Source organism: Anser brachyrhynchus, assembly GCF_964034855.1.
Source record: "Anser brachyrhynchus genome assembly, chromosome: 17".
Lineage (NCBI taxonomy): Eukaryota > Metazoa > Chordata > Aves > Anseriformes > Anatidae > Anser > Anser brachyrhynchus.
Window position 1 is genome coordinate 4,332,380 of NC_137710.1, and position 27,801 is coordinate 4,360,180.

At 44.4% G+C, this 27,801-nt stretch overlaps 1 protein-coding gene across 4 annotated transcripts in view; it reads left to right on the plus strand.

Annotated features, from left to right (window-relative positions):
* The window catches only part of TMEM132B (transmembrane protein 132B), a 254,325-nt gene that overhangs the window by 58,447 nt on the left and 168,077 nt on the right, over positions 1 to 27,801 (plus strand). For all 4 annotated transcript variants that reach the window (XM_080560176.1, XM_080560175.1, XM_080560174.1 and 1 more), the window contains one exon: positions 18,108 to 18,987. In XM_080560176.1, coding sequence (XP_080416302.1) covers positions 18,131 to 18,987 — 857 coding nt within the window. In that variant the 5' untranslated portion in view covers positions 18,108 to 18,130. The remainder of the gene's footprint in view (positions 1 to 18,107; positions 18,988 to 27,801) is intronic.

Consider the following 27,801-nt stretch of genomic DNA (forward strand, 5'->3'; position numbering starts at 1 on the left):
AATATTTGGCTCTAGGTTTAATGTAAAATTCAGCAGAGATGGTGAGGTTCAAAGAACATGTTTAAAAGTGCTAGGATTTTTGCTTTGGAAAGAGCGTTTATTTTCATACTCTTGTTTTGCTTTTTAGAGTTTTGCTGCAGACCTTTATAGAAAATTTTAGAGTTAGCAACTCTCAGAAGGGATTCTTTTGAGATTTTGGGGTCCGATGATGGAATTTTCCATGTCAGGTGACAATCAATGTTGGTGTGAATGCCCAGCACACAAAGCAGTATTTTCTTGTTTACAATTCTTAAAACATTTTCTGTATGAGTAAGAGCAGCAGAAAATTGCCTGAAGATTAGCCAGGAACAGGTCTAGAATAGGCTGCTTTGGGAGGCAGTGCTTCCTGTTGATTAATTTAGCATCCCACCTTGGTGATCCGAATGTACTTGGTGTGTGCGAGATGTCGGTGACTAAAGATGGCAAAATAATTTTTCTTTTGCCAACCAATGGATTTGCAATGCTGATACATCCAAGGCTGTTATTCCATGTCCAGCATTTGTAGGTAGAGGCAGAAGTACCCGTGGCTCAATACGTAAGCTTTGTTTCCGCATCCTAACATGAGGATGACTGAGTCACTCAGCTCCTTACCCGGAGCTTAAAATATGAACAAGGACCCAGGCCCAGTCTTTGGACATGACTGCAAATAACCTTGTTCCCTGGAAAAATGAGAATGAGGTGAATGCACAGCTCTGGATGGAGATGGGTGATATTTCTTTCCTTCCCTGTCTCCTGGGAGATGTGCCAGCTGTGGAGCTGCCTCTCTGCTCTTGCTTTCTCTATCCTGAACCATCTTCTGGGCCTGGTGCTTGAAGACGCCAAGTGGCAGTGATTTTGGTTTGGTGGGAAGCCTCATTTCTTCGAACGTTAGTGGGAGCTTCAGGTATTCAGGCCCTTTGAGAGCAAAGAACTTTTAACTATGTGCAGAAGTATTGGATTTAATTTGGTTTTAAGTATAGGCATTTTAAATTTCTGGTCTTGCTGCCACGTGTTTGTCCGTAGAAATAAATATAGCTGAGAACTTGGAGGAGACTGGTTTCTCAGTGAGTTTAGGGGTGTCCAGGTTTATGGATCCTACCCTCCCTGCAAGGCCCATGGCAGTCACTGAAGGCTCATTAATTCTGACAACCAATCTTGAACCAAATCCTAGACTAATATTTGACTGCATCCCTTTAAAGATTCAGCATCTAGCATTGGGTTAGTAGATTCCTGGCAGTTGCGTCTGATATAAATTTGAAAATTTGAAATGCTAATGTTACAAATGAGCTCCGCTCCAAAGTGCTCATCCTGCAGGTGTAAAAAATAGTGGAAGTTTTGGCTTACAGATTCATTAACTGTCAAAAAGATCATTATCAAAATCAATATTTGTCTCTCCTTTTTGGCATATTTATTTATTTTAACAGTTGCTTCAGATTTACAGTTCTGATTCATTGTGGCTGTTGTCTATATTTTAATTTCACATACTGCAGCAGGGTTCCTATCCCATCTCTGAAGGAAAGTATAGGACCGATTTTAATGACAGTGTACATTTGCACCAACGTGTCCCAAAGCCTAGGGAAACCTGTCCGTTAAAAATTAATGGAGTAGGAAGTCCTGGCGTAAAGTAAAGCCTTGAGTGAAATTCCATGGCTTCATGGACTGTTAATTCTTTATTAGGTTTTCCTAAGACTGAGATAAAAGGCATTTTATCTTTTTTAAGGTTTGCATTAACATGTCATTGAGTTTTATAGATACATTGATCTTCATTTAGCTAATCCAGAAAGGGTAATAGAAATGTGTGTTATATGCAAGAGCAAAGACAACTCCATAACACTTAAGATTTTTTTTTTGTTATTTTTATTTATTAAGTTTTCTTCAGAAACAGAACTGTGGTCAGTGTCCAGAGTTGTGAAACTCAGCTCGCTGTGTAATTTTATTGTCTATCCTGTCTGGGATTCTCTCTTTCCCTTTTCTTGACTTTTTAAATGCCTTTACTTTCTAGCTAATTTGGCAGCACAGTTGATGTGTCTCCTTTGAAAGCTAGCAGAAAGAGTTTGCAGTATTTTTTCAAAATACTGTCTCTGTGATGGATTCTTGGCTTTCTTGGTTTCCTGACTTTTTTTTTTTTCAAAGTATATTCCAGTATGAGATGGAGCAGTGAAGTGTGTCTGTGGATTCAGAGAAAGGACCTGAATCTGACTGATGGCAGTAGGTTTTTTGCTGCTGCTGCCCATAACAAAAATTAAATGCTGGGGTCTGCAGATTTCCGGATAAATATACCATGCCATGGGATGTAGCTAGGGTGATGAAGGTGGCACACGGAGCATGGACCATACCGATGGTTTTTACCCTCTTAATCCCAACTGGGAGATCTCCGGCTTTGTGGAAATCAGAGGAACTTCCATAAGTCAGGGTTTTATCTGCTTTTTGGTCAGCAGCGCTCACTGTTTGGGGTCACCCAGTCCAGTTTGGGAGGCTGCATCTTTGGGGGCTTTGGTTGTGCATGTCTTCGGGAGAAACAAATCATCCTCACCAGTCAATATGCATGTTTATTGAGGAAGCCTCTGTAGAGAAAACTTTATTAATAACTCGAGTTGTTAATGAAGAATGGGCAGTGGTTGGCATGTTAGTGCTATGTATGAAAGCATATGAAAAGGGAACAAAATGACAAACAATTTTTGGCTTCTGTGTTGAAACCGTACATCCTTCCTACAGTTCTTCACGTGCGTAAAGTAGCCACCCCCATTTTTCTCCTGGCCCTATGGATCTCTGCAGCTGGAGAGAGCTTGACCCTAGGTTGAAGACTTGTTTCCAGCCTCATCTCATCTCTGCACCTTGACAAACAGGGGACGTATCAAGCACTGAATTAAGTCCCCTGCACAGCACTGTGTGGCAATGACCTTCCCTGCTTGTCAGCTCTGTGGTGGGAAATCTTGCCTTTGTCTACCTTGGCTGGACTGCAGGGACAGCATTCAGAGCAAAAGGGCACAGGCCGGTTGATTTTGGAGATGTTTCCCTTCATATCAGGGATTTGTTTGATCCTTTCCTTGCCAACCAGTCTTGCCAAGCCAAAGCGTCAGAGCAGCTTAGATCTTGCTCGCTTCTCATCTTCGGCTCCCACTCGTGCAGCCTCTAGCAAATGCTTATTTTAGCACCAGCTGGCTGTGATCCCTTTGAACTCTCTGATATGAGATTAAATGTTAATTTATTACTTATCGTTATAGGATTATATGTTATCTCTAGGATAATGGAATCCAAATGTTAGAATAGCATGTTTGAGATTTAGTGCTTGCACGCATTTTCCTCCACTCAGGAAACAAGAATAGATGAAGGTATAAGACTGAAAAATAGGTGAATTAATCTAACTGATCACAGCTAGCCATGAGCTCAAGCCCTGGAAGAATATAGCCAGAGGTTCATAATTTTTTTTTTGCAGAGTTCAGAATAAGCAGAGAAGAAGTTGACTGAATTTTATATATATAAAAAAAATATAAATAAGCATGAAGCAGTTGTTATCTGCTTTGTGTGTTCCAAGGGCTAAATCCCATGGATAAATTATGCAGTGTGAATTATGTGCTCAGCTCTACTTATAAACGCCAGACAAAGCAGAGTGCTGAAGTGACCTGTGTGCTGAGTTTCTGCAGAATTTTATTCTTCAGGCTATGGGTAGGTGAGCAATATTGGATATAATAAGATATGACTTGAACTTGAATTGACTCAAACTTGAACTGCACTTGTGATATTTCCACACAGAGGTTTATAGGAGATGCCAGTAAGCAGAAGGAGAACACAGGTTTTCCGCTGCTTCCTCTCACTGCCCATTGTGGCAGCTTTGGATGGGCAAATGCTGACATCGAGGTGCAGTGAAGCAGCATCCTCAGCACGCACAAATGCTGTGCCGTGCACGTATGTGGTTGCGGTCTGTCGTACCCCTGCAGAATCCTGCTCTGGCTCTCTGGGAAGCTGAGGCAGCCACGGGTGCAAATTTGTGTGGCCTGGGGTGGGAGCAGCGCTGCGGCCTGGCACCGGAGTGGGACTGGCTCTGCCCTGGCAGCCAGAAGGGGCAGCCGTATGCTGGACGTGGTTGTCCTGCTCTGCTCCGCTCTGGTGCGGCCTCACCTTGAGTTAGTTCTTTGTGCGGTTTTGGCACCTCAGTATCAGAAGGACATATAACTGTTTGAGGGTGTCCAAAGAAGGGCTATAAAGATAATGAAGGGTCTAGAGAGCACGACACGTGAGGAGCAGCTGAGGGCCCTTGGTTTGTTCAGCCCGGAGCAGAGCAGGCCGAGGGGAGGCCTCATGGCGGCCTGCAGCTTCCTCACAAAGGGAGCGGGGCAGGCGCTGAGCTCTGCTCTCTGGGGACAGCGACAGGACCCGAGGGGCGGCATGGAGCTGGGACAGGGGAGGGTCAGGCTGGGTGTTAGGGAAAGGTTCTGCACCCAGAGCGTGGTCGGGCACTGGGACAGGCTCCCCAGGGCAGTGGTTATAGCCCCGAGCCTGCTGGAGTTCAAGAAGCGTTTGGACAACGCTCTCAGACACACAGTCTGGTTTTTAGGTGGTGCTGTGTGGACCCAGGAGTTGGACTGCACGATCCTTGTGGGTCCTTTCCAATTTGGGATATTCAATGAATCTGTGATTGACTCAGACGCGTGTAGCTAAGATTGGGGTCCATGAGGCCTTGTTGGATTTATGCGGTCTTACTCCAGCCAGAAACAGGGCCTGCAGATTTTTGTTAATTCAAGAGGTGGCCCAGAGGTGCTGGGGGCAGCTACTCATGCTTCTAACCTCTGCTCCGTCATTACTGGTACATATTCGGTTCTTATTTCTTATTTCAGCTTCCCTGAAATAGCCGACAACTGCAGGCAAACCCTATGGATAAACAACCCTGGTGTGGAAAGGTTGTTTCCAGACTTTCCATATCTGGCCATCCTCAGTCTGTTTCCTGAGTTACTCCAGATCACTATCAGTGAATTGTTTCAATTTAGAGGTAATAGGACAAATTGGGAAATCCTGCTATAAATTACGCGCATCTAATTCACACTCTTGGAGTAGTTTGTCTGGATAGGTGAGCATTCTCTGTTCTGGTAGAGCCACTGGCATACATTCGTCATCCTAAAATAATGTCACATCGATGATCTGGAGTTTCCTAACTGATATGCTAGGTTGGGCTATGATAGCAACGTCCCTCTGACCTTTTCTCAGTTGTATGATTGTCCCGTCATTGAGAAAAGAATTAGATCCAGCTTTTTGCCTTCTCGGGCAATCTCAAATCTGATCTAATTTACTTCTCTTGACTTGAAGAGTTTGAAAATGCTGTCAGCTACTGCTCATTATCTTTTATTACCTTAATATATTAACACATAGGAACCACACAGCAAGTATGACCTCATCCAACTTTGTTTTTTGCTTGAGAGTTTTTATTCTTTGCGTATAAGTTAATAATTGTCTGTGAGCAAGATAGCTGTATTTGATGCATTGTAGGATGGAGCCATAATAACGTTTCACTTTCTTTACACACCAATATTTTGACAAGATCTCCTAGAGCTGCCTCCCCCAGAGCAATTGGGAATTTTCCTTGTGCTTAGGAAATCGAACTCTAAATTGCTAATCAGCAACAGACAGAGAAACAAACACCCAAGAAGTCCTGGGTGAGGCTGCAGGCTCCTTCCCCTCTCCCCAAGTGGAGCTGTTCTCCTTGTGTGAATGACAAGCTGAAGCCTTTGATCATTGTAGTAAGAGAAAAATGGTACCAAGGGATGGTTATATTGTCCTTTCTGACAGCATATGCCATGAATTTGTAAAATATGTCAGATGCGTATTCAAAACGTAAAATAATGCATTCAAGTGTGAAAAATTATGCTTTGTTCTGATACCAGGGTGTGCTTGTGGAGGACTGTTTCGATAAGCAAGGGAGCAGGGGAGGAGGTCAGCAATCACCCTAGGAATGCAAAGCTCTTTTACTCTGTAACAAATTAATGGAGTTGCTTGAGGCTGTTGTCATTTCAAAAATAAAATGTTGAATTAAGAAAAAAAAATCCGAGAGAGCACAGGAACTTTTGTTCTGGGTGTCTTGATGGGGAAAAAACCTGCTGTCATTAGAAGGGAAAGAATTCGTTATTTTCATGTGCTGTGCCTTGAGAGGTAGATATAAATTGATAACTTAATGATGTCTGAACCACAGAAGTAGGCCTGCGTGGTTGCTCCTATGAGAGCCAGAGAGCACATATTGCTTTGGGAGTCTGGTTAGTGTAAAATTGGTAGCCTGTGAGAGCAATGCAAAGTGCAGGTTAAAGATTGGGTTCAGAGAAATAAGGCGCAGATATCCCTGAACTAATAGTGGGAGAATCTGTAAAGCCATGGAGCTCTCATTAGGCTTTTTCTGAAGCAGCTAAAAGGCTGGGTGGCCTTGCAAGTCTATGTCCTGAAACTTAGCAGCTTGTGCTTGAATTTTGCAGTGGGAAAACTTCCTGACTTAGTGAGACTGCAAACATACTTGAAATTATGTTTGTGCAAGCTCATTTGCAGGATGGGGACATGACTTGCTGGAGGAGCTCAGTGGGGAGATGTAAGTGAAACCTGACTTCTTCCCATGGATCTTAACACTGCAAAGATTTAACAAGGAACTTAACTATCTATATTGCCAGCAGTCCCAAAAATCAGCATGTGTAGTTAAGGTAGCTGTCCAGATGAGAAATTCAACGATAATGGGGAGCAAAATGAGAACTGCTCCCAGTGCTGGGGCTGGGGCAGGACTCAGGATTTTGCTTTGCTTGCCTTCGCATCCTGTTTGGTCTTATCAGAGTTCCCTCGCAGGGCTGCACGTGGCATATTCTCTTTCTGGGATTACAGTCACAGTGGGATATGGATGAGTGCTGGTAAGACACAGGATTTTCTGTGCATTCAAGACACATCTGTGTTCTTAATAACTTTACGGGGGTTTTATTGTAAGCTGCTTTTGTAGTTTCCTGTGGCTGTTTGGGCCCATCAGTTTGGAGTTCATTTCCTCCAAGAGCTTTGAAACAACAGAACGGAGAATCTGGTGAAAGCCCATTGCTCTGGAGAAAGCCTCTGGGCCAAATTCACATCTTTCTGACAGTGCCTTTGGAGAATCTGCTGCCAGCGTTTTAATATCCTGTAATTTCTGGCTCATGCAGGGAATTTTTCAATACCACCAAAGAAGCTTTTGTGGGGAGAAGCACTATAAAATGGTGTTTCTGTGTAACCTGTGCACGCAGGAATGTAGTTAGTCTGTAGTATATAGAACTACAAGTACTTTGCTTCATTTCATCTTTAGGTGCAGTATGTGAGGCCTTTGCAAAGACAAACGCAGCAAAGATCCGGGTCCTCCATGAACCGAGGGAGATCTGCCAGGGAAGGGCCAGCCCAAACTGGGGCAGAAATCTGGATTCAAGCTATTATTACTTACAGGAAAAATAGAAAATGTTGAAGTAGATTTCAGAAAGGATCCTTAGGAAATTACTTTTTTTTCCCCTCTCTCTGCTCAGAATGGGAATGTAATTAATGCAGTCAGCACTGTGTTTCCCCTTATTTTAATGGCGAGCTTAGTCTGGGAGTAATGGTAAACTACACTAGTGATTTGGGAAGCCAAATGGGCTTACTGGAAACTCAGAAAGTGAAGTGGGACTTCTTGGTTCCTGGAAGGCAGCTGTGCCATGGCATCGTAGGATGCTCTTTCAATCAGTGCTTCTTTTTCCCTGCCCCTCCTTTTGGGGTTCCATTTGCTGGGGGTGTGAGTGTGTTTCCCCCAGTCCTTTGCCACCAGCGAGAACTTTGTGAGAGACAGGGATGCGCTTTGCTATTCAACCTTAGCTGCTTAGATCAATATCTGCAGCAGGAGAGTGATTTTAATAAAAGGACTCTCTCTTGGCTTTCCTATCTCCATGACAGATAGACCCCAGCTATCATAAATCCTGGCCTTTCTCCTGTCAGTCTCTTGGCTTTGTGTGACATAGATGTTTTGACACTGAATACAAATATTTCACAGCCGGCTAATAGTTTAGAGCATATATTTAAGAGATTTACTTTTGCAGTCACCTGGTGCCTTTAGTGAATGTGTTCCCCTCATAAGGCCTTTCTGTTGTTCGGAGAATATATCCACACACTCCCATACACATACTCATTTTCTGTTGCTTATGAAAAATCACCGGGGGAAAATGAGTTTTGCCTCAGATAACGGTAGTAGGGAGCCCTCTCCTAACCTCCTCTTTAGCAACGAGTCCCTCCAGTAGCCGTGACAAACCTTATTTATCAGGTCTTGGGAGGGATGCGCAGGGTTTTGCCGTGCCGGAGGCTGGAAGCATCGATGCCGCGGGGAGCTGGGCACGAAGTGCAGTCCCTGTGCCTGCTGCCCTGGTCCGGCACCGCCCGGGGTGGCTGCGCCTCATCCTGCAGCAAAAGCAAAGCAAAGGTGTGCAGCCCCAGGGGGCAGGTTGCCCTTCCTGTGCAGGTGGAGCCCTCTTGGTCTTGACGTCTCCAGCTCTGCCCAACAAGAGCCAAGGGGCGTCTGGGAAGGGAGAAGGAGGCTTGCTCGTGCCTGGGGGAGGCACCTCAGAGCAGGGTTTGGTGTTCGTGCAATTGTATTTGTGTGGTTTCTGCCTGTGGAGGGGCAGGTGCTGCAAAACCTGTGTGTGTGGATGCATGTGCAGCCTTAGCTGTTTCTCCCCTCCAGGTAACCAGAATAGAAACCCCGATGGGTGATTAACCAGTCAGGTTACCAAGGTGTGTTTAAGCTTCAGTTTAGCTTGCAATAGTGGCTCTGTCTTTCAGTTCATTCAGCTGATGAATTTGTGACCTTTTGCCACTGTGCTAATGCCTCTAATTGTAACTGGCAGGACAATTTCCTGTTGCTGTTGTAGGAGAGATGCAGAGAAACTCGCCAAGAGCAGCCCGTGACTTTTAACTGCCATATCAGCGCCTCTGATCAAAGCTAAAATGGCAAGTTAGGCCAGCGATCAACCCAACAGAGTAACCGGAGCAATTGCAATAGCCACATTAAATGAGGAAACTCTTGGGGAATTTGCTCCCTTCTGCCCCCTCCCTGCATTGGGATTTGTCAGTTATCTGCATTGCACCGAGGTGGCCTTGGCCGTGCTGAGTGTGACAGGGAGGAAGACTCCCTTCGAGCACTCAGGGAATTAGTCTGGGTTGGAGAACGTTCGTTCTGCAAATACCTGTATTGCCTTTGTCAGAGGAGGCAGGAGCTGGAGGCAGCCGATGGAGACTTGAAGAAGGGACCTTGGGAACATCTTGCTGCTGCTTGGGTTTTGGAGAGGTTGTGTTCAGTGTCTCCATGCTCTCTTCATGGTTGCTCTTTTTCTATAGAGTCACCTCTGGTATTTGTTCTATGTCCTTCACCTGTTGGAATGATTCCATTTTCCATAGAGAGTCTATTTTAGACCCAAGAGATATGGGCAAGAACTCACTGGCCCTGAGCGGCCATGAGGACCTGCCTTGGGAACACCGTCATCTGGTGCTTTCACGGGCTGTGGATGGGACCACAAAGTCCCATCTGCACAACTATATATAGTATTACAGGAACATAATTTATATTTGCTGATCGAACTTTTAGCTTGTTTCTATCAGACACATTTGAATAAAAGTTTATAACAAGGAAGACTTTGACCAGAAGCATGCGTGTGAGAGCAACAGAGATTAATAAATAGAATACGTGATGACATGAAGATTTTATGGGGTGTGGGGATGGGCACATTACTCACAGATGTTGAAATCATCCCCAATATGTTTCAAGAAAAGCTATTTTAGGGATGTTTAGGGAGTTTTTAATTTTTTTTTTACTGTGACTATTTTTTCTATCACTGCTGCCCATAAAACCAGGTGCCTTAGTTACCATGTTTCCCACTGCACAGGGTTCAGAAGGAGCAATAAAAACCTCTAAAATTTACCTAAAATAACCTTCCTACAGTTACAGATGCCACAGGTTTAATGTCCTGTTTCTCACGTCCTCCCAGGTCTTGACATGATGGTAGCGTTTGGAGGAAAGGGGATCTCTCTTCCCCATGGTGGAATAACTTTTCACTTTATAACCTGCAGAGATGCTGTAGACTTTGCTTAGAAGCTCTGACAACTTTAACTGTAACAACCAGTGTTAATAATTCAGGAGGAATTTGCACTCCCCAGCTTTGGACAGCATAATTTTAGGAAATTTCATATTTGGGCAGGAATTGTGCTCATCTGGTAGATTTAAAAAATAAATGATGGGTCTGGGGTTTGCAGCGTTAAGTACAAGGGTAGTCCCTGTCTAGGAAAGTTAAACCTTCATGAGATATGAATTTAAGTTGTTATAGTGGTGTAATGCATTGCACACATACTCTTATTTCATCCTAAAAAGATTATTTTCTGGTTTCAGACTGAGTCAACTTTAAGGTAAAAGAACTCCAGTCTTTAGAAATAAACATACGCACTTGGAGAACGATACTGCTGTAATGATAATGGTTCAGCTTCAGCTGTGCCTGATAAAATCATTGTAAACAGGCAAATCTGATGTCTGCATGGGCTAGCATGGCAATCAGAAGAGCAAACACAATAGCTTTATTGCTTGGGTTTACATGCTGTTCCCTGGCCAGGATAAATATGTGATCTATTTTGATAAACAAGCCTGAACACCTCCTTCCTAGTAATAAAGTAGTTAACAACCATCTTCCCAGAGAATGTCAAATAATGAGGCAGTGGCTTAACAAGGCAGTTCCTCAACCTTTTATAAGTAGAGGCTCATTTCCTTGAAAAATATATCTCATCTGCTGCGTACAGTGCTGCTGTATGGGGTTTTGTTTTTGACTTAAAAAAAAAAAAAAAAGGTAAATTTTGTTCACCTGTTGGGTGCATTTGCTTCCCCCCATTCTGTTTGTGTGCTTGCATGTGGTTGTATAGCGCTGTGTCTTGTTTTGCAGTTGCTTTATGGATCACCTCTGAGGTGTCACAGAGAAGGGAGAACAGATTGAGGAAGAGTGGCTGCACCGGGTCGGAGCACAGATCCACCTGGCCCAGCAGCCCGTTTCTGATAGCACCCAAAAGCTCAGTTGCAAAGAGTGAGGTCAGGCAAGCATGGAGGGATGTTTCCCCTAAACATGCTCTCAGCAGCTGGTGTCAGAGGTTGTGTCTTTGTGTAATACTGATTTAGGGAGTGCAGCCAGCACTATTCTCTCCAGAGTCCAATACTTCACGTGCTTTCCTTGCCAGACTAAAGGCAGTTGTGAACCTTTCCATTTTTCTGTTTTATGTAAACTTTTGCTGATAGAGAGCCCTGAATTAATCTTCAGGCCTGTTGGGTGCTGGATTACACTCTTCCTCATTCCTTTCCATGCCAACAGTACTGGGGCTGGCATGGGATGCTAATCCTGCCATACTTATTCACTCAGTTGTAGAGGAAAATGTATGAAAACAAATTGCTAGTCCAAGCTAAATTTAGATTTATTCAGTTGGAGTTAATTATAATCTTTATTTAGTCCCAAGTGATGCCTTCTTATCATACACTTATTATAGCTGAGAAAATTAATTTTTATTCTACCATAAAGGTGAATGTAATAATCTGGGTTCAGGGAAGGGATTACTTTAATAAGATTTATAGGCAGCCTTTCAGACAGTACGGTTTTATTACTATCTGTAGGTGGCCTTGCTGTATGCATGTCTTTCAGTATGGGTGACTGTGCAAAATGCAGGCAAAAAAAACCCTATCGTAAGTAGCAGCTCAGAAACTTCCACATCCAGCTTAATTTTTTGGCAATGGAGAGCAGGCGAAGCAATGGGCTTGCTTAGGAGCACAATAATACAGTTCATTACCGAACTTGTGGTCTGATCAGGGGGGTTTTGTTCATGTGTACAGGTTGATTTTTCACTGAAAACTGTGTTTTGGTAGGCAGGTTTCTGAGGCCTGAGATGTGGCTTTCAGGCTACGGGAAGCAGGGTGATGGGCAGACGTAGGCATGGCATGCGCCGGCCACCTTGGGCATCAGTGGAGAGAAATAGGTTCCTCCCAAGGGTGACTTGTCACCCCTGAGATACGAGCATCTGTGAGAAGACGAATGAATTCTGGAGACACCCTTGTCTGTGATTTACTGGAAGGGGAGGCTGGAGTGTGCGTTGGCCTTAGATAACTATCTAAAATGAGATGGGCTGCCTCCCGCAGGGGGTGGTCATGATGTACAGCTGCAGTGAAGCTCGGCGAACAAAAGTTTGACTGAGACATTTGAAGATAAGCATGTGAGACATTGTCTCAGGCCTACAAAAGTTAATTAACCTCTCTTCAGTTTTAGATGTTTGGATTAAATAGACTTTTTTTTTTTTTAATTGCATCCTTCTTCATGTCTTGGTCTTTCAAAACAAACTGCCCAACTAGCAACATTTTGCAAAGTGAATCTCTGTCTTCCACAGATGTCTAATCAAGATTGAATACAAGGCCTGTAAACTGGTTGTGAGCCCTATATCAAGTCCTATCCTCACATCAAACTAGGATAAGGAAAAGAATGAGAAAAGCTTAAAGGGATCCTCTCATCTTTTCTTACACTATGTTTTTTTATATGTTGACAGCTTCTGGGTTGACTTTAATATTAAAAAAGTATTGGGTACTCTTCTTAGGTCTTCCTCGCAGTATCATATCTTCAAATTATTCTGTTACAGTTGAAAACACTGTTTGTTATTACGGCTTTTTTTTCTGTGCCAGTGCAGTTCACTGTATAACTACATCAAGTACAAAATGAGTAAGACTTGTTTTGAACGGCGGATGATGGAAGTTGTTCCTCAGTGGGACTATGGAGAGTTTTTTTTTTTTTTTTCTTTCTTCTCTCCTCTAATGTAAAACTGAGGAGATGAGTCACAGGATGGACTCTGAATGTGGGAAGTAAACAGCGATATCCTCCTTCCATGGTTATTTTATTAAATTTTGAATGAGTCAGCGTAAGCATGAAGCGGGTGTTCATCTAGTCTCCTAAAATTCTCACACAACCGCAACTTACCCTACCCAGAGTGCCCAAATAAAGCCTGAACTCGTGGTAGATTTTCACAAGGTATCATCCTTCTCATTTTCCTGCTGCCTGGATTACGAGCCAGAGTAGTTCACACTGGAGTTCCCCCAGCTGGAGCCAGGCCAAATCACCTTGCACAGCCCCCCGTGGCTGGGGTCCCCAACAGGCATCAGGTCTTACCCCTGGTGTGCGTGAGAGAACGTAACCTACACAGCTTGTCCAGAATTAATTCAGAATTAATTGTTCTTCTATGATTTAGCAGTTCTAGAATAGCTTTCCTTGTGTGGATACCCTATCCTGGGATACAGTGTGTTTTTATTCAAGGATAATGCCTGCATTTCCAGAGCAAAATAATTATTATGAATAGAGCCATTTTTATAGCAGAATAATGTACATGTGTAGTTTGGTCTTTATGGTCTTTAGTGAGGGCTGGTGGGAAGGGCTGGTGATTTTTCTCCTATACAGACAAGCCATTGATTGCCTCTGTATGAGTCACGGATAACATCATAGTACTTACTGGCACCACATTACTTGAAATTATTCCTCTCTTACAAAGAGGAGTGTCTGTATGATCTCACGCTACAATTCTGATGATGCTGCAGGAAAGATGGATTTTAACATTTTCAGTTTTTCACAGGTGCAAGATTGGATTTCTTGTTTGTTTTCAGAAGGGAAGAATATTGAAAAAGTTGCATATTTTAATTGCTTCTTGTTTGTCGCACCACCAATTTCAGAATTACTGAGGGCTTATGTAAGACTTGGTTCCTGTTAAGTAATTAGCTAAGCTAGAGGGAAGATATTTATGCTCCAGCAGGAGTTATTTTAAAGTTCATCATTTTGTAACTGAAAATTCAACACTTTACCCTTACTACAGCTTAACATAGAAGCATTAGTTTATAATGCTGACCTGCCACTGCCACCATTACCTTCTGTAGGATACTTGTTTTGCTTCTTAGTTAGAATTTATGAAATCTAAAAAATACAGCTTGGCTGAAATCTTGGACTACGTGAATGGCAGCCCTTGGGTTTGCTCGTGCCTTAGTCTTGTGCTGCGTTTTGTGGCATCAGTTGGAGTCAAGTCAGATACGTGGATTGAAAAAAGTGCTGGATAATTTTATGGCTAAATAAAAAAAATCACCAAGATAACAGAAAGGAAGTTCTGTGTGAGGTTTGAGCTGGTCAGGGTAAGGACTAGGAAGGAGCATCTCCCTGATCCATGGCATTGCGTGCCTGGTTATGTGCATGGTGGCGGCTTCTCCCTCTGCCCTTTGGAAATACCATGAGTGACTTTCCTTTCGGTACGCACCATCAGAGTTTGCAGGAAGAACCAGGCTGTGAGGCTGTTGTCCTGCTCTGGAGAGAAGTGTGTTGGCATAAATTGAGAGGGGTGAGATGTTACCAGTTGACCTGTTGCTCCAGAGGTCTTGGTATTTGTCTGGTTTGAATAACAGTGCTTTAAAAGAGGCAAAGCACCATCTGAAAAACTGTTACAAGGTAAAAATTATGATAGAAATGCAGTCTGAATATCTCATCGTGTCTGTGTGTTACTCCCATACATCCTCCCTCAGTGTCCCCAGTCCCAAAGTAGTCTGAAAAACTGAGTTCAGCCTTTGAGGTAGCCCTGGGCTCCGGGGATGCTCATTCGGCCTCCATCTACTTTTCTTCACCTCTTGCTCTTCTTTATTTTGCAATTAGGACTAACCCATGTTCTGATCTAATGTTCTGCCCTCTTTTGATCTTGCTGGAGTGGTTATTAAAGGAGTAGGTGATTTATTAGCTGCTTTGTTGTACATCAGAAAGCTGGAGATGTGTCCTTTTTTCTGATTGTTACTGTAAGGAGATTGATGTTGTGGTGCTGACGTGCCAAATTAAAAAGGCGGGGTGTTGGCCTGCCACCATATGAAGTATTTTTTTTAGATGTTCCTAGAGCATCATAAAATGCTGCTAAATTCAGATATCATATTTTGTTGCAGGCTGGTTCTAGGACAAAGCCCAGCCCTGTCTACTAGTGTTTATGGCTTCCCATATAAGCTTTCAGACAAAATTTGTGTCTCATTTAGTTTGAGTTACAGCCGGCTGATATCCTTAGCCCTCGTACCAGTTCTCAGAAGAAGTACTGAATGTTGCCACTATAATGAAATGGAGGAAAGGGAAAAACATACCTTTTAAACTTCCTGTAAATCAGTGCTTGAGAGAGATAAAGTGTCTGCATAAAGGATGAGGAGGGGGGGAAAAGTGCTATAATGTAAACACAGATGCATTTAAGCCTTGCCTTGTATCCAGTTTTTCTTTAGGCTCAGGAGCTATGTCAGTCTCCTCTGTAATCTGGGGTGTCCCAGGAGAAGGCAAATTTGAGCTTTTCTCCCAGAAATCAGAAGGTACTCCTGCTTTTGTATGTCCTTTGCTTATCTGTATGGCAGCACCGTTTTTATGATAAACGAGGCTTTTCTAAAGTATTGCTTTCAAATGTAGCCTGATTTATCTACAATTAATCCGGGAAGGCACTTGTCTGCGTTTGGGTTCTCAGGGAAGGCACAACACCCTCCCTGCCCTCGCTGCCTCGCTTTTCACAGGAACAAAGTTCACTTTGAGCAGCGGAAACGGCATGGCAAGCCGTGCCGTGTCAAGGTGCTCTATAAATAGCAGAGCAGTAATGGAGCTGCTAAAGCATCCCTTGGTGACTCGGGTGCCGGAATTGGCATCGATCTCCTCCCTGTGCTCCTGCTAAGAGCTGGACGAGGTTTGTCCCGGTGTGTGACTGCCCGAGCGCGCTGTCGTTCGGCAGTGGGCTAAAAGCACCGCGGCTGCCCCGAGGCAGCGGTGGAGAAGCACAGCAAGCAGTGTCCTGGGGCGTTGCTGAGCGGAGGTCACCAGCCTTGCTGCGTGCCTGCATCCCTCTCGTGGGCTGCTGTGGGTTCAGGGCACCCTCCCGTGCAGGGTAGTGGTGTCCATCCCTGCTCCAATGCCCCTGCTACTCCTGTGTCTGCCTTGCCTGTGCCTCCCGTTGCTGCGGGTAGCTCGGTTGGCCCCTCGCCTCCGTCTCCTTCCAGAGCTGCTCGTTACCACTCACGTCCTACGGCTCCGCGCACAGAACTGGGGGCTCTGGGTTCTGCCTGGTGCAGGGAGCGTGGCGGCTGCGCCGGGTTCACACTGGCATGCAAAGAGGCGTGGGAGGGAAGGGTCAGGGTCGTTTTTTTCCTTTAGGAAACTGCTTCTCCCCTGTGTGAGAGCTGCGATACCAAAGCTGGCTGGCTCCCACGTCGGAAAGGGAAGAGGGAGCTCCCCATCACCTGGGTTTCTGCATTTTGTCCGGGTGCCCAGCTCCGCGGCTGCGTGCAGCCGGGTGGAAGGTGTGGGCTGCGCTGGTGTGCTCTGAGAGATGGGCTGCAACATTTATGTGTGGGCATCAGAAACGAGAGGACACCCGAGTGGGTAGATGGTGTGGCAGTTGTTCTGCAGCTGCTGTTGCTTGTGGAGCTGCGAGGAATCCCAGAACTCATCCCCATGTGGAGAAGTGAGAGCGGGGATTGTGGATACTGTTTCAAGCTGAGCTTTTTAAAATGCTTTTATGTATATTTTATATTTACATGTTCCCACAAATAATATTTCAATGGCTGCAGAAAAACCTTGATACAATTAAATACGTAGCAAAAGTAAAGGCAGAAGTATTGTGATGAGATGAGAAGTACTTAAAGGAGCATAGATAATATCAAGCCATTGAAAATAAATGAGCAGAATTTCAACGGACAACAAGAGTGGAGCAAAGTCAAATGGATGAGGTTTGCCCCAGAATCTGTCTTTGAGAAGTGTAGGCTTTAAAAATACACAACCTGAAAAAAAAATCTTAAATATTTGAGCTTTTATCTGTGCTAAATTGTGGCTGTAAGTATCTGAGTCATCTGGCTCGTAACAGGTGTAATTGTTTCTGCGCTTGTCGCGTTGTGTATCTGCTCTTCCCAGCCTGACAAACACTAAAATCGCCGCTAAGCTTCTGCAAGAGACAACAAGAGCTTTGACCTTAGGATCTGTCATTGTTCCTCTGTTATCTCTGCGCATTATGGAACTGCTTCATTTCAATTCATTTGGTTTCTGTTTATTTCTTCTGCGGCGGTCCCAGGAGCTTGCATTCACCAGCTTTTTGTTGGAGCCTATGAATTGTTAGTTTAAAAGACTCACCGTCTCTTTCGGGTAGGATTGCAGCCCAGATTGAATATATCTCACTATTAATTAGAGATCAGCCCAAACCAAAGACATCTGTTTGATCCTTCCCTCCCTCTGGAATCTTTTCTTACCCAGGAAAAATTGCTCAGCATTGGCTGGAGGATTGACCATTGTGTTGTAGAGAAACTTCTGTGATTTCCAAATGTGTTTCATTCTCCTCTGGAATTAAAGTAAAAAATCCTTCCAAGTGTCTGAACCTTCTGCATGTAAAGGATTTCTTTTCTCAAGTTCGCCCTAGCCTGTAAATCCATCCCACCAAGACCTCTGTCAAACCCAGTATTTTCTTGTGTGTGAAAACTTCTTTTTTTTCCCCAGGAACACAAGTCTTTTATCAGTGTGCAGCTAACTTCCAAACTACTGACCTGGCAAAAGTGGGATGGGAATGATGCAGATTTGCAAACCCCAGCCTAGCCTGCATTGTGCATTAGTAATGCTAGTTGAAAGAAACTCTTCTGTTTTCCTGCCTACTGCTATTCAATATGCCAGTTGCTTATATATATTGCAGTGTGGATGAGAGCAAACCATAAACTTGGTTTAGCTACAAAGGAACAAAAACAAACCAGTAAAAAGTTTTGGAACATTAGTTTGGGGTCTGGCCTTGTCAATTTGTCTCCTTGTTTTATCCAGAACTTGATGAAAGTACTTTGGGTGGGTACCAGACTGGGGAGAGGGGCTGATTGAGTGGGATGTCATTCAGGGTATGAGCTTTGAGCTCAAAGTGTTCGTTTCATGGTACCCGTGTCAGATTGTTTTGTAATTGTGGCTAACAGTATTGATCCCTGGTAATACGTTGCTTTGTAGAAGAACGGAGGGACCTGCTAAGCAACCACTAGAATTGTCTTTCTGTTTCCTTTTATCTTTGGCCTGCAGTGGTGGAGAGCCGAGGAGGGATCATGGACAGCATACAGAGATTCTCAAACCTGCCAACGTATCTCCCCGCGAGCTATCACATCTGCAATGCCGATGTTTTCTTCTTCCTTAAAGAAGCCAACCAGGATATCATGAGGAACTCCAGTTTGCAGTCTAGGGTGGATTCATTCTTTATATACAAATCCAAACTACCACCCATCCTAAATGCCACCTATGGACCTTTTTCTGTTGAACAGGCTGTCCCCTTGGACTTCATGCTGTCTTCTGCATCTTTTGGTTTCACAAATAAATTCACTTTTAATTGGAAATTAAAATCGCACATAATTGACAGCTCGATCTATTCCAACAAACCTAAAATACAAACCTTGTTCTATATTGCGGGGAAAGACTGGGATGACAATAGTTCTGCAGAGAGTTTGCCTTGCGTGAAGATGTTTGCCTTCCTGGAATCTAGAGAAGTTGTGGCCAGCTGTAGATTGACAGGTCATCTCGGATTATGTGTTGCAGAGCTGGAATTATCTCCTAGCTGGTTCAGCTCCCCTCCACCCCTGGTTTCAGAGGAAGCAGCCTCCTTGGAAGGGATTACTGTGGAGCTCTTCTATAAGATTTATACAGCAGATGGGGAATGTTCTCCAGAGGATGCAAAATGGGAAAACAATATCCATGCAGGTCAAGATAATGAACAAAAGGCTTTGCCAGCTATGGAGAGGATTGGTAGCATCATTGTTTACCCAAATCATGACAAATTAAAACAGTCTTCACTGAGGCTAGATGAGAATGTCGTCATCCGCTTGCCACTCAGCCCTGTCAGAGAAGGTGACGTTGTGACCTTTCACGTTTCCCTGGCCGATGACTCTCTAGCAGACCAGTTTGTATTAAGGTAAGAGAATATTTAAAGTGCTCTATGCTGAGCAGTCAACAAATAAGGACAAATTGATCTCAGGTGTAATTGCTTTGGTTACATTCAGTGTTTTCCTCAGAGAACTTTAAGCATTTGCTCTCCAACTGGGGAAAATTATAAATAGGCTTGAATTATCTGTGTAGATGACACTTTTTGGAACATGGGAATTGATTTTAAAGTATGAGCTATTACTGTTTGCATCATTATCTTTTGTTTTAATTCTGTTTGCTTCTAGTAGTACTTCTGCCTCTGAAATTACACCTCTCTAAGTCAGCCAGGCTAACGGCTGCAATCCATTTTGCTAGATGGTTTGCAGGAGTGTTTCCCATTGCTTTGGCAAAACACCCTCTCTTTTTTATAAGCTTTCTTACAATCTTTCCAACGTACATGGGATGCATCTTGTACAAGTCCTATGTGGCGAGGAACTATTTTGTTGTGGTGTACAGAGGGGAGCTGGGAGAAGGGAGATGTGCCTCAGCTTGTGTAGGAAGTCTTTGGCAGAGCCAAGATTTGGATCCAAACTTTGCAAGTCCTTCTTTGGCTTTGCTGTAAGACAGCCCATCCTGCCTCCTCAAGCTTTTGACTGCTTGTTGCGTGAGCCATTTTAGTTTTAAATTTTGAGATTTTTTGGTGACCTTTACTCGTGAATCTGCCTTCAGTAGGAGAATTCAGGCATTTCTAACCACCCCGAGGGTTAGCTGCATATTTGTTATGTCCTTAGCTGTCAGACTCTGGGTTCAGAGCTGCGTAGAGACTGAATTCAGAGAGAAACGTGAGCCAGACTTGGGGAATAAAAGGGCCAAAAGGTAATTGGAAAGTGTCATTTGCTGTGAGAATGTGAGACGCTTGGGAGGAAAGGAGTTACAGTCCGTGCTGGCAACCTCAGAACGGATTCATGCCTCACTTCTAACTTTTTGATCTGAGAACGATGGGAGCGGAACATGACAGCAATGCACTGTAGGGACAGATATTGAGGAAACAGACAGCAAACCTTACACAGTACTTTTCAAGTTGTTCAACTTTAGTGAAATAGCACATGCATGCTAATAAACTTAGAGATTGCAGCATGAGTCAGGACAAGTGCTTCACAGCACAGTGCACAGGCAGAGGGTAAGAAGTGGCCCACCCACCCCAAGCGTTTTTCATCATCTTGGGGTCAAATACTTGTGATGAATATCACGTTATAGGGTTTAACGGGACTTTAAATGGTTTGGGTCAAGAAAACTCTTCCCAAGTTTCTTCTTCTTAAACCAAGTTATTCTGTGATTGCTTCTGTGCTTGGGTTTACTGGCTTGTCTTTGTTAAGCATGGTTCTGGCCAGCAGCCACCGTTGAGTAGCGCAGTAGACGGACCAACCTTGTGGAGCAGTCGGACTTCGGCAGTTGCCTATTGATCCCCAGTTCTGTAGCAGAGAGATGATGGAATTTGCCTAAGGCTCTGCAAAGGATTTCACATCAGCTCTTAATTCTCAGTTTTTTGTTCTCTTTGCCACACCATGGGTAAAATTCCCAAGGTGTTAGAGAAGACCTAAGGTGAGGATATTTTCATTTCACTGGAATTTCAAAAATAACTTTTGCCATGTAACAAACAGCATGAGGGTGGCGTTTTTGAAATTTGCACTGGGCAGGAAAGCATCAAAATCTTCCCACGGAGACAGATTTTCTTTCTGTCTCCCAAAAGCAAAACTGCATCTGGAAGCAATGAGCACAGTAACTAACATGGGGTGTTAAGCAGAAACCGAGGGAGTTGAGAGCCTCCAGACTGAGGAACCCCAGATGGGTCACAAGAGCCTGGCCACTGCTGAGACCCTCGGCTTCTCGTGGGGCTGAGCGTGCATCTCAGTGCTCCCGAGCTGCTGGGTGGGCAGGCAGGTTTCCATGGGGATTTCCTTCTTTGAGAAGTGTGCGGAATCGGTTCATCTCCGGGAGATGTTTCTGTTATAATGAATAAGTGTATTTTATGTGCCCAGAAACATTTCTTTGGAAAATTCACAATCGGCTCTAGGTAGTCTAGCCTGTCTCATCATTTCCTTGGCTTTGTCTGTGTTGTGCTTTTCATCAGAGAGACTGCAAGCATTTTTATTTAACCTTCAGTTGAATACTGAAAGAAAGAGGCAAAATGCAATTCTGCTGGCGGTTCACCCATCCTCCAGGATGGAGAGAGTAGCAGCAACTGTTGCTATGAGTATTTCAAATGACAAACTTGGGGCCCGTGGAGAGATTATTCAGCCGAAGTTTACATAGTAGGCAGGGAATTATGCCGAGGGAAATACAATCACTATAGCGCCTGCATCTCATTTATGTGGTTTCCCTCGCAGGCTTTCCCTATTTTTCAGCTCAGTGCTAACGTCTGTAAAAACCCAGAGGTTTTTATATACATAGAATTTCTGTGTGTTATAGCCAGAGAAAAATACATCGAAGTGAATGTTTGCCTTGGGAAATATATTTTTGCCTAATATAATGGATTGTTTTTAATCGTATCTGTTATAAGTGGAGCAGAGTGAATTGCAGTCTGGCTCATATGAGATGATAGATCAAAATCAAGTCATTCTCAGCACAGCGATTGATGCCGACCTCGAGCTCTGACAGTATGCAGAGCAGACATGCTCAATTTCATGCACCTCTTTACTGTTTCGTGCCGCGCTGTGTAGCCTATTTGGTGTTGGATTTTGTTTTAGCAAAACTTCTCTATTAGGAGGGCAGATTCTTTCTTGTAAAACGGGAGGCTCTTGACCAAGCTTGAAAACTGGAAAGCAGCTGGGAATACTGGGAAAGGAAAAGCAGCTGGGAAAGCGATGTGCTGGGCTGACAGATGCTCTTTTGCTTAACCCCCGTCCTTCCATTGGTGTCCCTCTGCAGAGGGAGATGCTGCAGGTTGGACGTGAAGCTCCAGTGGCCACTTCCTATCCCTTTCCCCAGTCCAAACCATTTTTGCTCTGCTTAAGCTAAGTTTTGTTTTTGTTTGTTTTCTTTCAATAAATGGAATTTAAGATCAAGTCGGAGCTCTGTTTGTGCTTGTGTTTGTGTTCCAGGGAATTTGTTTCCTTTCATTCTGCAATCCAGACAGTGCGGCTTGGTGTGTAATTGAAGGACCCAGATATGTCAAGGGGCAGAATTTGGAGGCTAAGTGGGGATTTAATGCTTTTGCTGGGTCTGACAGACATACTGCTCGCTTTGTTGACAGATGATCTATACAGGAGTGCAATGAAATTCTTATGACACCGCAGATTAATTTGTGGCCTTGCTGCTCTGGTCTGTACTGTAAAATTTACCATCTGTGAACATAAATTTTGGCCATTATGTTAGGTGGGCTGCCACTAAACATGGTTTAACCATAAAGATAGGTGAAAGGGGCTGTATTACCATGACTATACTTTTTTTATGGGCTACCTGGTTTTAAAAAAGCAAAGGTGAAGCACAGTTTTGAGAATCCTGCAGGACTAATAGACGCATTAGTGTCACAAATCCGTGGGCGCTTTGTCTTTTGATGCACAGGAATACCTGTTACCTTCTTTACTGACAAACGTGGCTGAAACATAGTACACGGGGAAAGATGGAAATCATGATGAAAAAAGGAGTAACACCAGCCCTTATGCTACTTACTGAACTAAAGAAGTCTCCTGGTATACATGGGAGAGTTGTAACAAGGAGAGGAGAGAGGAGAAAGCAATTCTTGTTTGACGGGTAGGATGGAAATGTTATCCATCACAAACTGGGAATGGCTTGTGTTTCTTTTGTGGGGTAGGGCATTATTCAACTCACAGTTGAGACTCAAAAGGTGTATTTAGAAGAGAAATGGGGGTCATTTTATACAGCAGGAAAGCATTTAATGGAAGAAATGGACAATCGCGCCTTGGTTGTAGGAAAGAAACCAGGACACTCTTTATAAATAAATGGCGGAGTTTTGTCCCCTTTTCCAAGTCTCCCTGTTCGAACCGTCAGCAAGGATGTACGAGTAATGAAGGCTGAGCACTAATAGCAATTTGTCGAGGCACAGACAAAAAGTGGGTTTGTCGGCATTCGTTACACGTCCCTAATATGAATGACCCATCCTTCTTTTATCCGCTGTCAGAGCAGACACAGAGACTGGAGATATTCCAGGAATAATAGGAAGGGACTGAGAGCAGGTAATGAATCCCACGCTGGAGAAATGAAAGCGGCTGCGGTTGGGATGCGGCCTCTGCCTGGGGGGAACGGCAGGGCTGTGCAAAGGGACCTCGCTGCCGCCCGGTGCCTAGGCAACCTCGGGAGAAGGATTATCCGCACCGCGGGACAAAGAGCACGTTTTGATTTTTGGATGAACCAGAACAAGGTGTAATACACGGCGGTTGGCTTTTACTGATTATTCTCGCTGGGAAAAATGATATTAAGGATTTATTTTAATAAACATATATCCATATGGAGGAGGTGATGTCTCCTGCTAAGGAATAAAAACTGCACAGGCCATTAAAACTGACTTACAAGGCTTCTGCGTTAATAATGAAAGATCTGTAGAAGTCTGAGCAGTCGTCTAGAAGGCCAGAAAAAGATCATTAAGAGGATGTCTCCTGCCAATAGCTGCCAAGAGCAAACAAGGGAAAGAAAACAGAAGGCTTTAGATCTGGAAATGCATAGAAAATGAGAGAGTGCAGACTGTGGGGAACACAGCCTGGCTGCGGGAGAGGAGCAGGCTCTGCACGGCCTTCATCACTTGCAACCAAACTGTTATCAATGGGGAAGCAGGGCAGGGTTATTACTGGTGAGAGAAATAAATGATTAACTGAAGCATCACTTTAGGATGAAAATTCAGCAGAAGTGAAAGTGTTGAAAAGGGGAAAAATGTACTTCTGAAATTAATCAGAAGTGCTAATTCAGATTTAGAAATAATTACGGAATTAGGGTATTGCTGGCGACTTGGGAATATTTGTTTTTTATTTAAAGGTGTTAATAAACCCAGAATGAATGTTGAAATTGATTATTTCTCTCTAAGTGTGCACTGAACTAAATGCAAAATATGAAACACAATGATTACCATTAATCAAAAACACCAAGCACTGCAAGGATGGAAATGCCAGAGAGATCTGGGCAACCCTAGCTCAGTCCCCGTGTATATGCGCATTTTAACATATTCCTCAAGGACAAATTCATGCTATTTTTTTTTCCAGATAGCTTGCCTCATTAGATTCATAGACTGTCTAGCTCCCACTGTTTTGTTTTCTTTTCATTACTGAATGAGGAAGGGAGTGACATCCTTCCAGGACCCTCCTACAAAGGCTGGGGGAGCTCTCAGCAGAATTTTTAGCTTGGATAGACCGTTTCCATAAATTCTCTTTCAGAAAAGGTTGAACCATTCTTTTAATTTTCTTATTTCTGAGACAGGCATTTGGCCTAGAAAAAGGAACTTCAGCAGATGAAAGCCTGGCAATGCTCTAAGTGTCTTAATAGATGGTGTTTATGTGACAAGACGGTGCGGAGCTACGAATTTCACAAGGATATCGTATAAAATACGATAAAAGCCTGGAATCTGTGTTGACCGAGCTGGAAAAGGCATCCTCCCCGGGCAGCTGCACCCGTGCACCAGCCAACCTGCCCTGGCAGCAGCGGTGCCACGCTGCCACTTTCTGTCCATTTTGCATGCTTTAAGAAAACCTTCTTTGCCCTAGGCACACTGGAGAGGGCGAAGACCCCTTTTACAGTCTTGAAAACAGCTAAAAATGACCAAAAAAAAAAAAAAAAAGCTCTTCTCTCCAGAGCTTGAACACTCCTAAAAGCTTTAAAAACCCATGGATATCCGAGAGTGAATTAATGACCGAGTGAATCCTGAAAGACCCCACAAGGCTACAGTCAATAAAACTTTTTAATAGAATTTTAGATAAAGGTCAACTACCTGCTACAATAATCACCCGCCCACGATCGCGGGGAATAAAACAGGCGAGCAGCAGCCCCGTGCCACTTGCGGAGGGCTGGCAGTGGCACGGTGATGAGCGCTCTCGTACCCAAACACTTTCTGCCCGTGACTTCCGTCACCCTGGAAGGGGGGTCCTGAACACGCTGCTTTGTCCACAAACAGATCTGTTCGTTACTGGGAGACCAGGGCAGAGCTTGGTGATGGTGGCAAGTGTCCCTGCTGCCTGCTCCAAGCAGCCCTGGCTTATGGGTGCTCCCTTCTTCCACGGCAGAGGGGAAACATTGCTAGGAATTGGAAGGAGAGGTTGACCAAAATGCAGAATTAGATCAAGTTCTGAAATATTTAGCCTCTGTGTGTATTTCACCAGGGTGTTTTTTCACCGAAGAAGATGAATAGTATGACTTGGTTAGGTATTTCCAATTTTGATGGTTTGGGAATATTTTGCATTCATGGCAGGGGGTAGACGGACACTGAGTAGAGCTGGAGTGAAGCAATGCCCCGCTTTGCATCGGAAAAGGTGTTTGGTTTTCCTCGAGACCCCACTTTCTCTACTGGAGTCCTGCCAGCAGCACAGCTATCTCATTCATCAGCCCATCTGCATTTATGAGCACTAAGGGATGGAGCAGTGCTATGTAAATGAATTTGCTGTATCTCATACTCAGAGCCGTACAGTGGAGGAAAAAAAAAAAAAAAGAGTTATTTGTGCTGATTTTGAAGTCAGTTGGTGTGTGAGGCATCTTGTCTGTGAAGTACTGAACTACAAGCGGGTAAGCAGGCTGGTGTAACTGGTGGCAGTGCATAAGGTTTGTAAGAGGAGCCCCAACAAGCCCTTGTCTGCCAGGGCGTTAGCAGGCGCTACGGTACGCGGCAAACGGGGATGATGTGAAAAATGTTTCCCGTGGATTTGGAAGGTGCCAATACAGCACGTGACTTGACATGAACTCAGCCTTGTTGACGGTAATGGAAAGAGATTTTACATTTTTAAATGGTTTTGGTTTTACACGCTTGTTCCTAGGCTGATCCCAGTCTGTAAGAGCTTTGACATGACAGCTCCTGCTAATTAACTCCAGGCAGCTCCTGCTCGACTCGATGCTTTGTTTTGAGCGGAGTGCGAACGAGCGGAGCACTGGCAGCAGATGCGGCACGGTCGTGTTGAGAGCGGGGTGTGAGCACGGTTAAAACGCTTGTGAGACAGAGCATGCCTGGGGGAGGCATGTGGATCCCGGGGGAGACTGAGATACCAAGGATGCCCTTGGTTTGTGGCATCTGCTCAGCTCCCGTGAGGCTGCGTGCCATCAAGGTGCTCTGGGTGGCGATTCCGCATGGGCAAGGAGCTGCGTCAAAGGAGCCACCGATGGTTTGGCCTCTCAGATCTGCACAGGGCATTGCTGCTGCCCTCCTCCAAATCTTCCTTTTGCTCAGGGTTCTATGGCTGTAATATATATATATTATTTTTCACATTTTACCCAGGTTGGGAACATGGTTTGGGACCAGTTCCTGTTTTTGAGCGATCATTTCAAGCTCAGGGACACACGGTGGCTTTTTGCAAGCTGTGTGTCCTACTTAGCAAGCCCCTGGCAGGGAGCGTGGGGGGGGTGGTCTTTGTTTTGGACAATATGCTGAGTGATCTCTGCTTTGTGCTGCCAGACAATGATGGCATTGATCAGCGTCTTGTAGGGCTCTTCATTAGCTGGCAGTGCAGTAAATCACGGTCTTGTTTAAACAAGTCAGACACAACAGTGGTTCAGTCATTGCTGCAGTTACTTATGTGTAATGAATAGTATTAAAAAGAAAAGGAAAAAAAGTATAAAAATGTGTGTACTTTGAAATTTGCCTTCTTCCTGAGATAAATGTTTTGGGCTGTGTACTGCTGTCATTTTATCGCAGTAAAAAAGTAAAATAGCAGTACTGTCACATGAAGCCGATGAAGTATTTCTTGAGTGATCACATTGGTCTCATTTTCCTCGTGTTCCTGCTGATGCAATGGAGTTGCTTTCGTCCTTGTGTCTCCGTGTAAGTTTTTGCATGGTCTGATGCAGGAATGCCAGTACGATGGTTAGCTGGCGGCCTTGCGGAGGGAAGACTTTCTTGAAAGAGCACGAGATGAAATAGTGCAAGAATATTATCATTTCTTCTTGTTTTGAGTGCTTCCAACCCCCTATTCCCCTTGCAGTTTATGCTGTTAAAGAACTCATAAGAAAATCAGGTTTTGGAAAAGGCAGAGCAGGGAGCTGTGCTCTGTGTGGGGCGTTTACTGCTTCTGAGAGTTGCCACGTGTGCCTTGGATGCCGCACTTGACCAGTGTCTGAAGGAAATCATATTAACAAAGTTATTGGATCCCAGGTGAGTCGAAAGAGCTGCAGGAGGAGAAAACAGTGACAAATGAGTCTGCCACCCCGAGGCGCAGCGCGTGGTGCTGACACTTAAAGCTATTTCACTTCTTGCAGCGTTCAGCCCCGAGCCTTCCAATGCCGCATGGGCAGCGGAGGCTGGGGAGTGGGGCAGAGCAAGGAAAGTGATGCCTTGCACCAACGGAGCTGCAGAAGCCCCAGAAAGAGGGTTGCTTTCTGTGGGGACAGTAGTGGGGGCTCTCCTGGAGCTTCCCCACGCCCAGGGATGCTCCTGCCCACTGGGTTTATCTCCCATCTCCCCCGGCTTTCAATCCACAGGTTAAAAGCTCCCCCTCTGAGCAGTGCTGGGCATCAGTGCCCTGCGCTGAGCAGTGCTTCATCCTGCTTTGAAAGTTATATACAAATACACAAGAGGAAAGTGTCTCTAAAACGTATTCTCCTTAGGATCCCTGTGCACTTGCTGTGGATATTCCCTGCAGAGGAGGAACTGGTCAAGAGCAGTTGTATTTCAAGGGGAATCTGAACGAGGAGGGTGCTGTCAGGAGGCTGCGTTCAA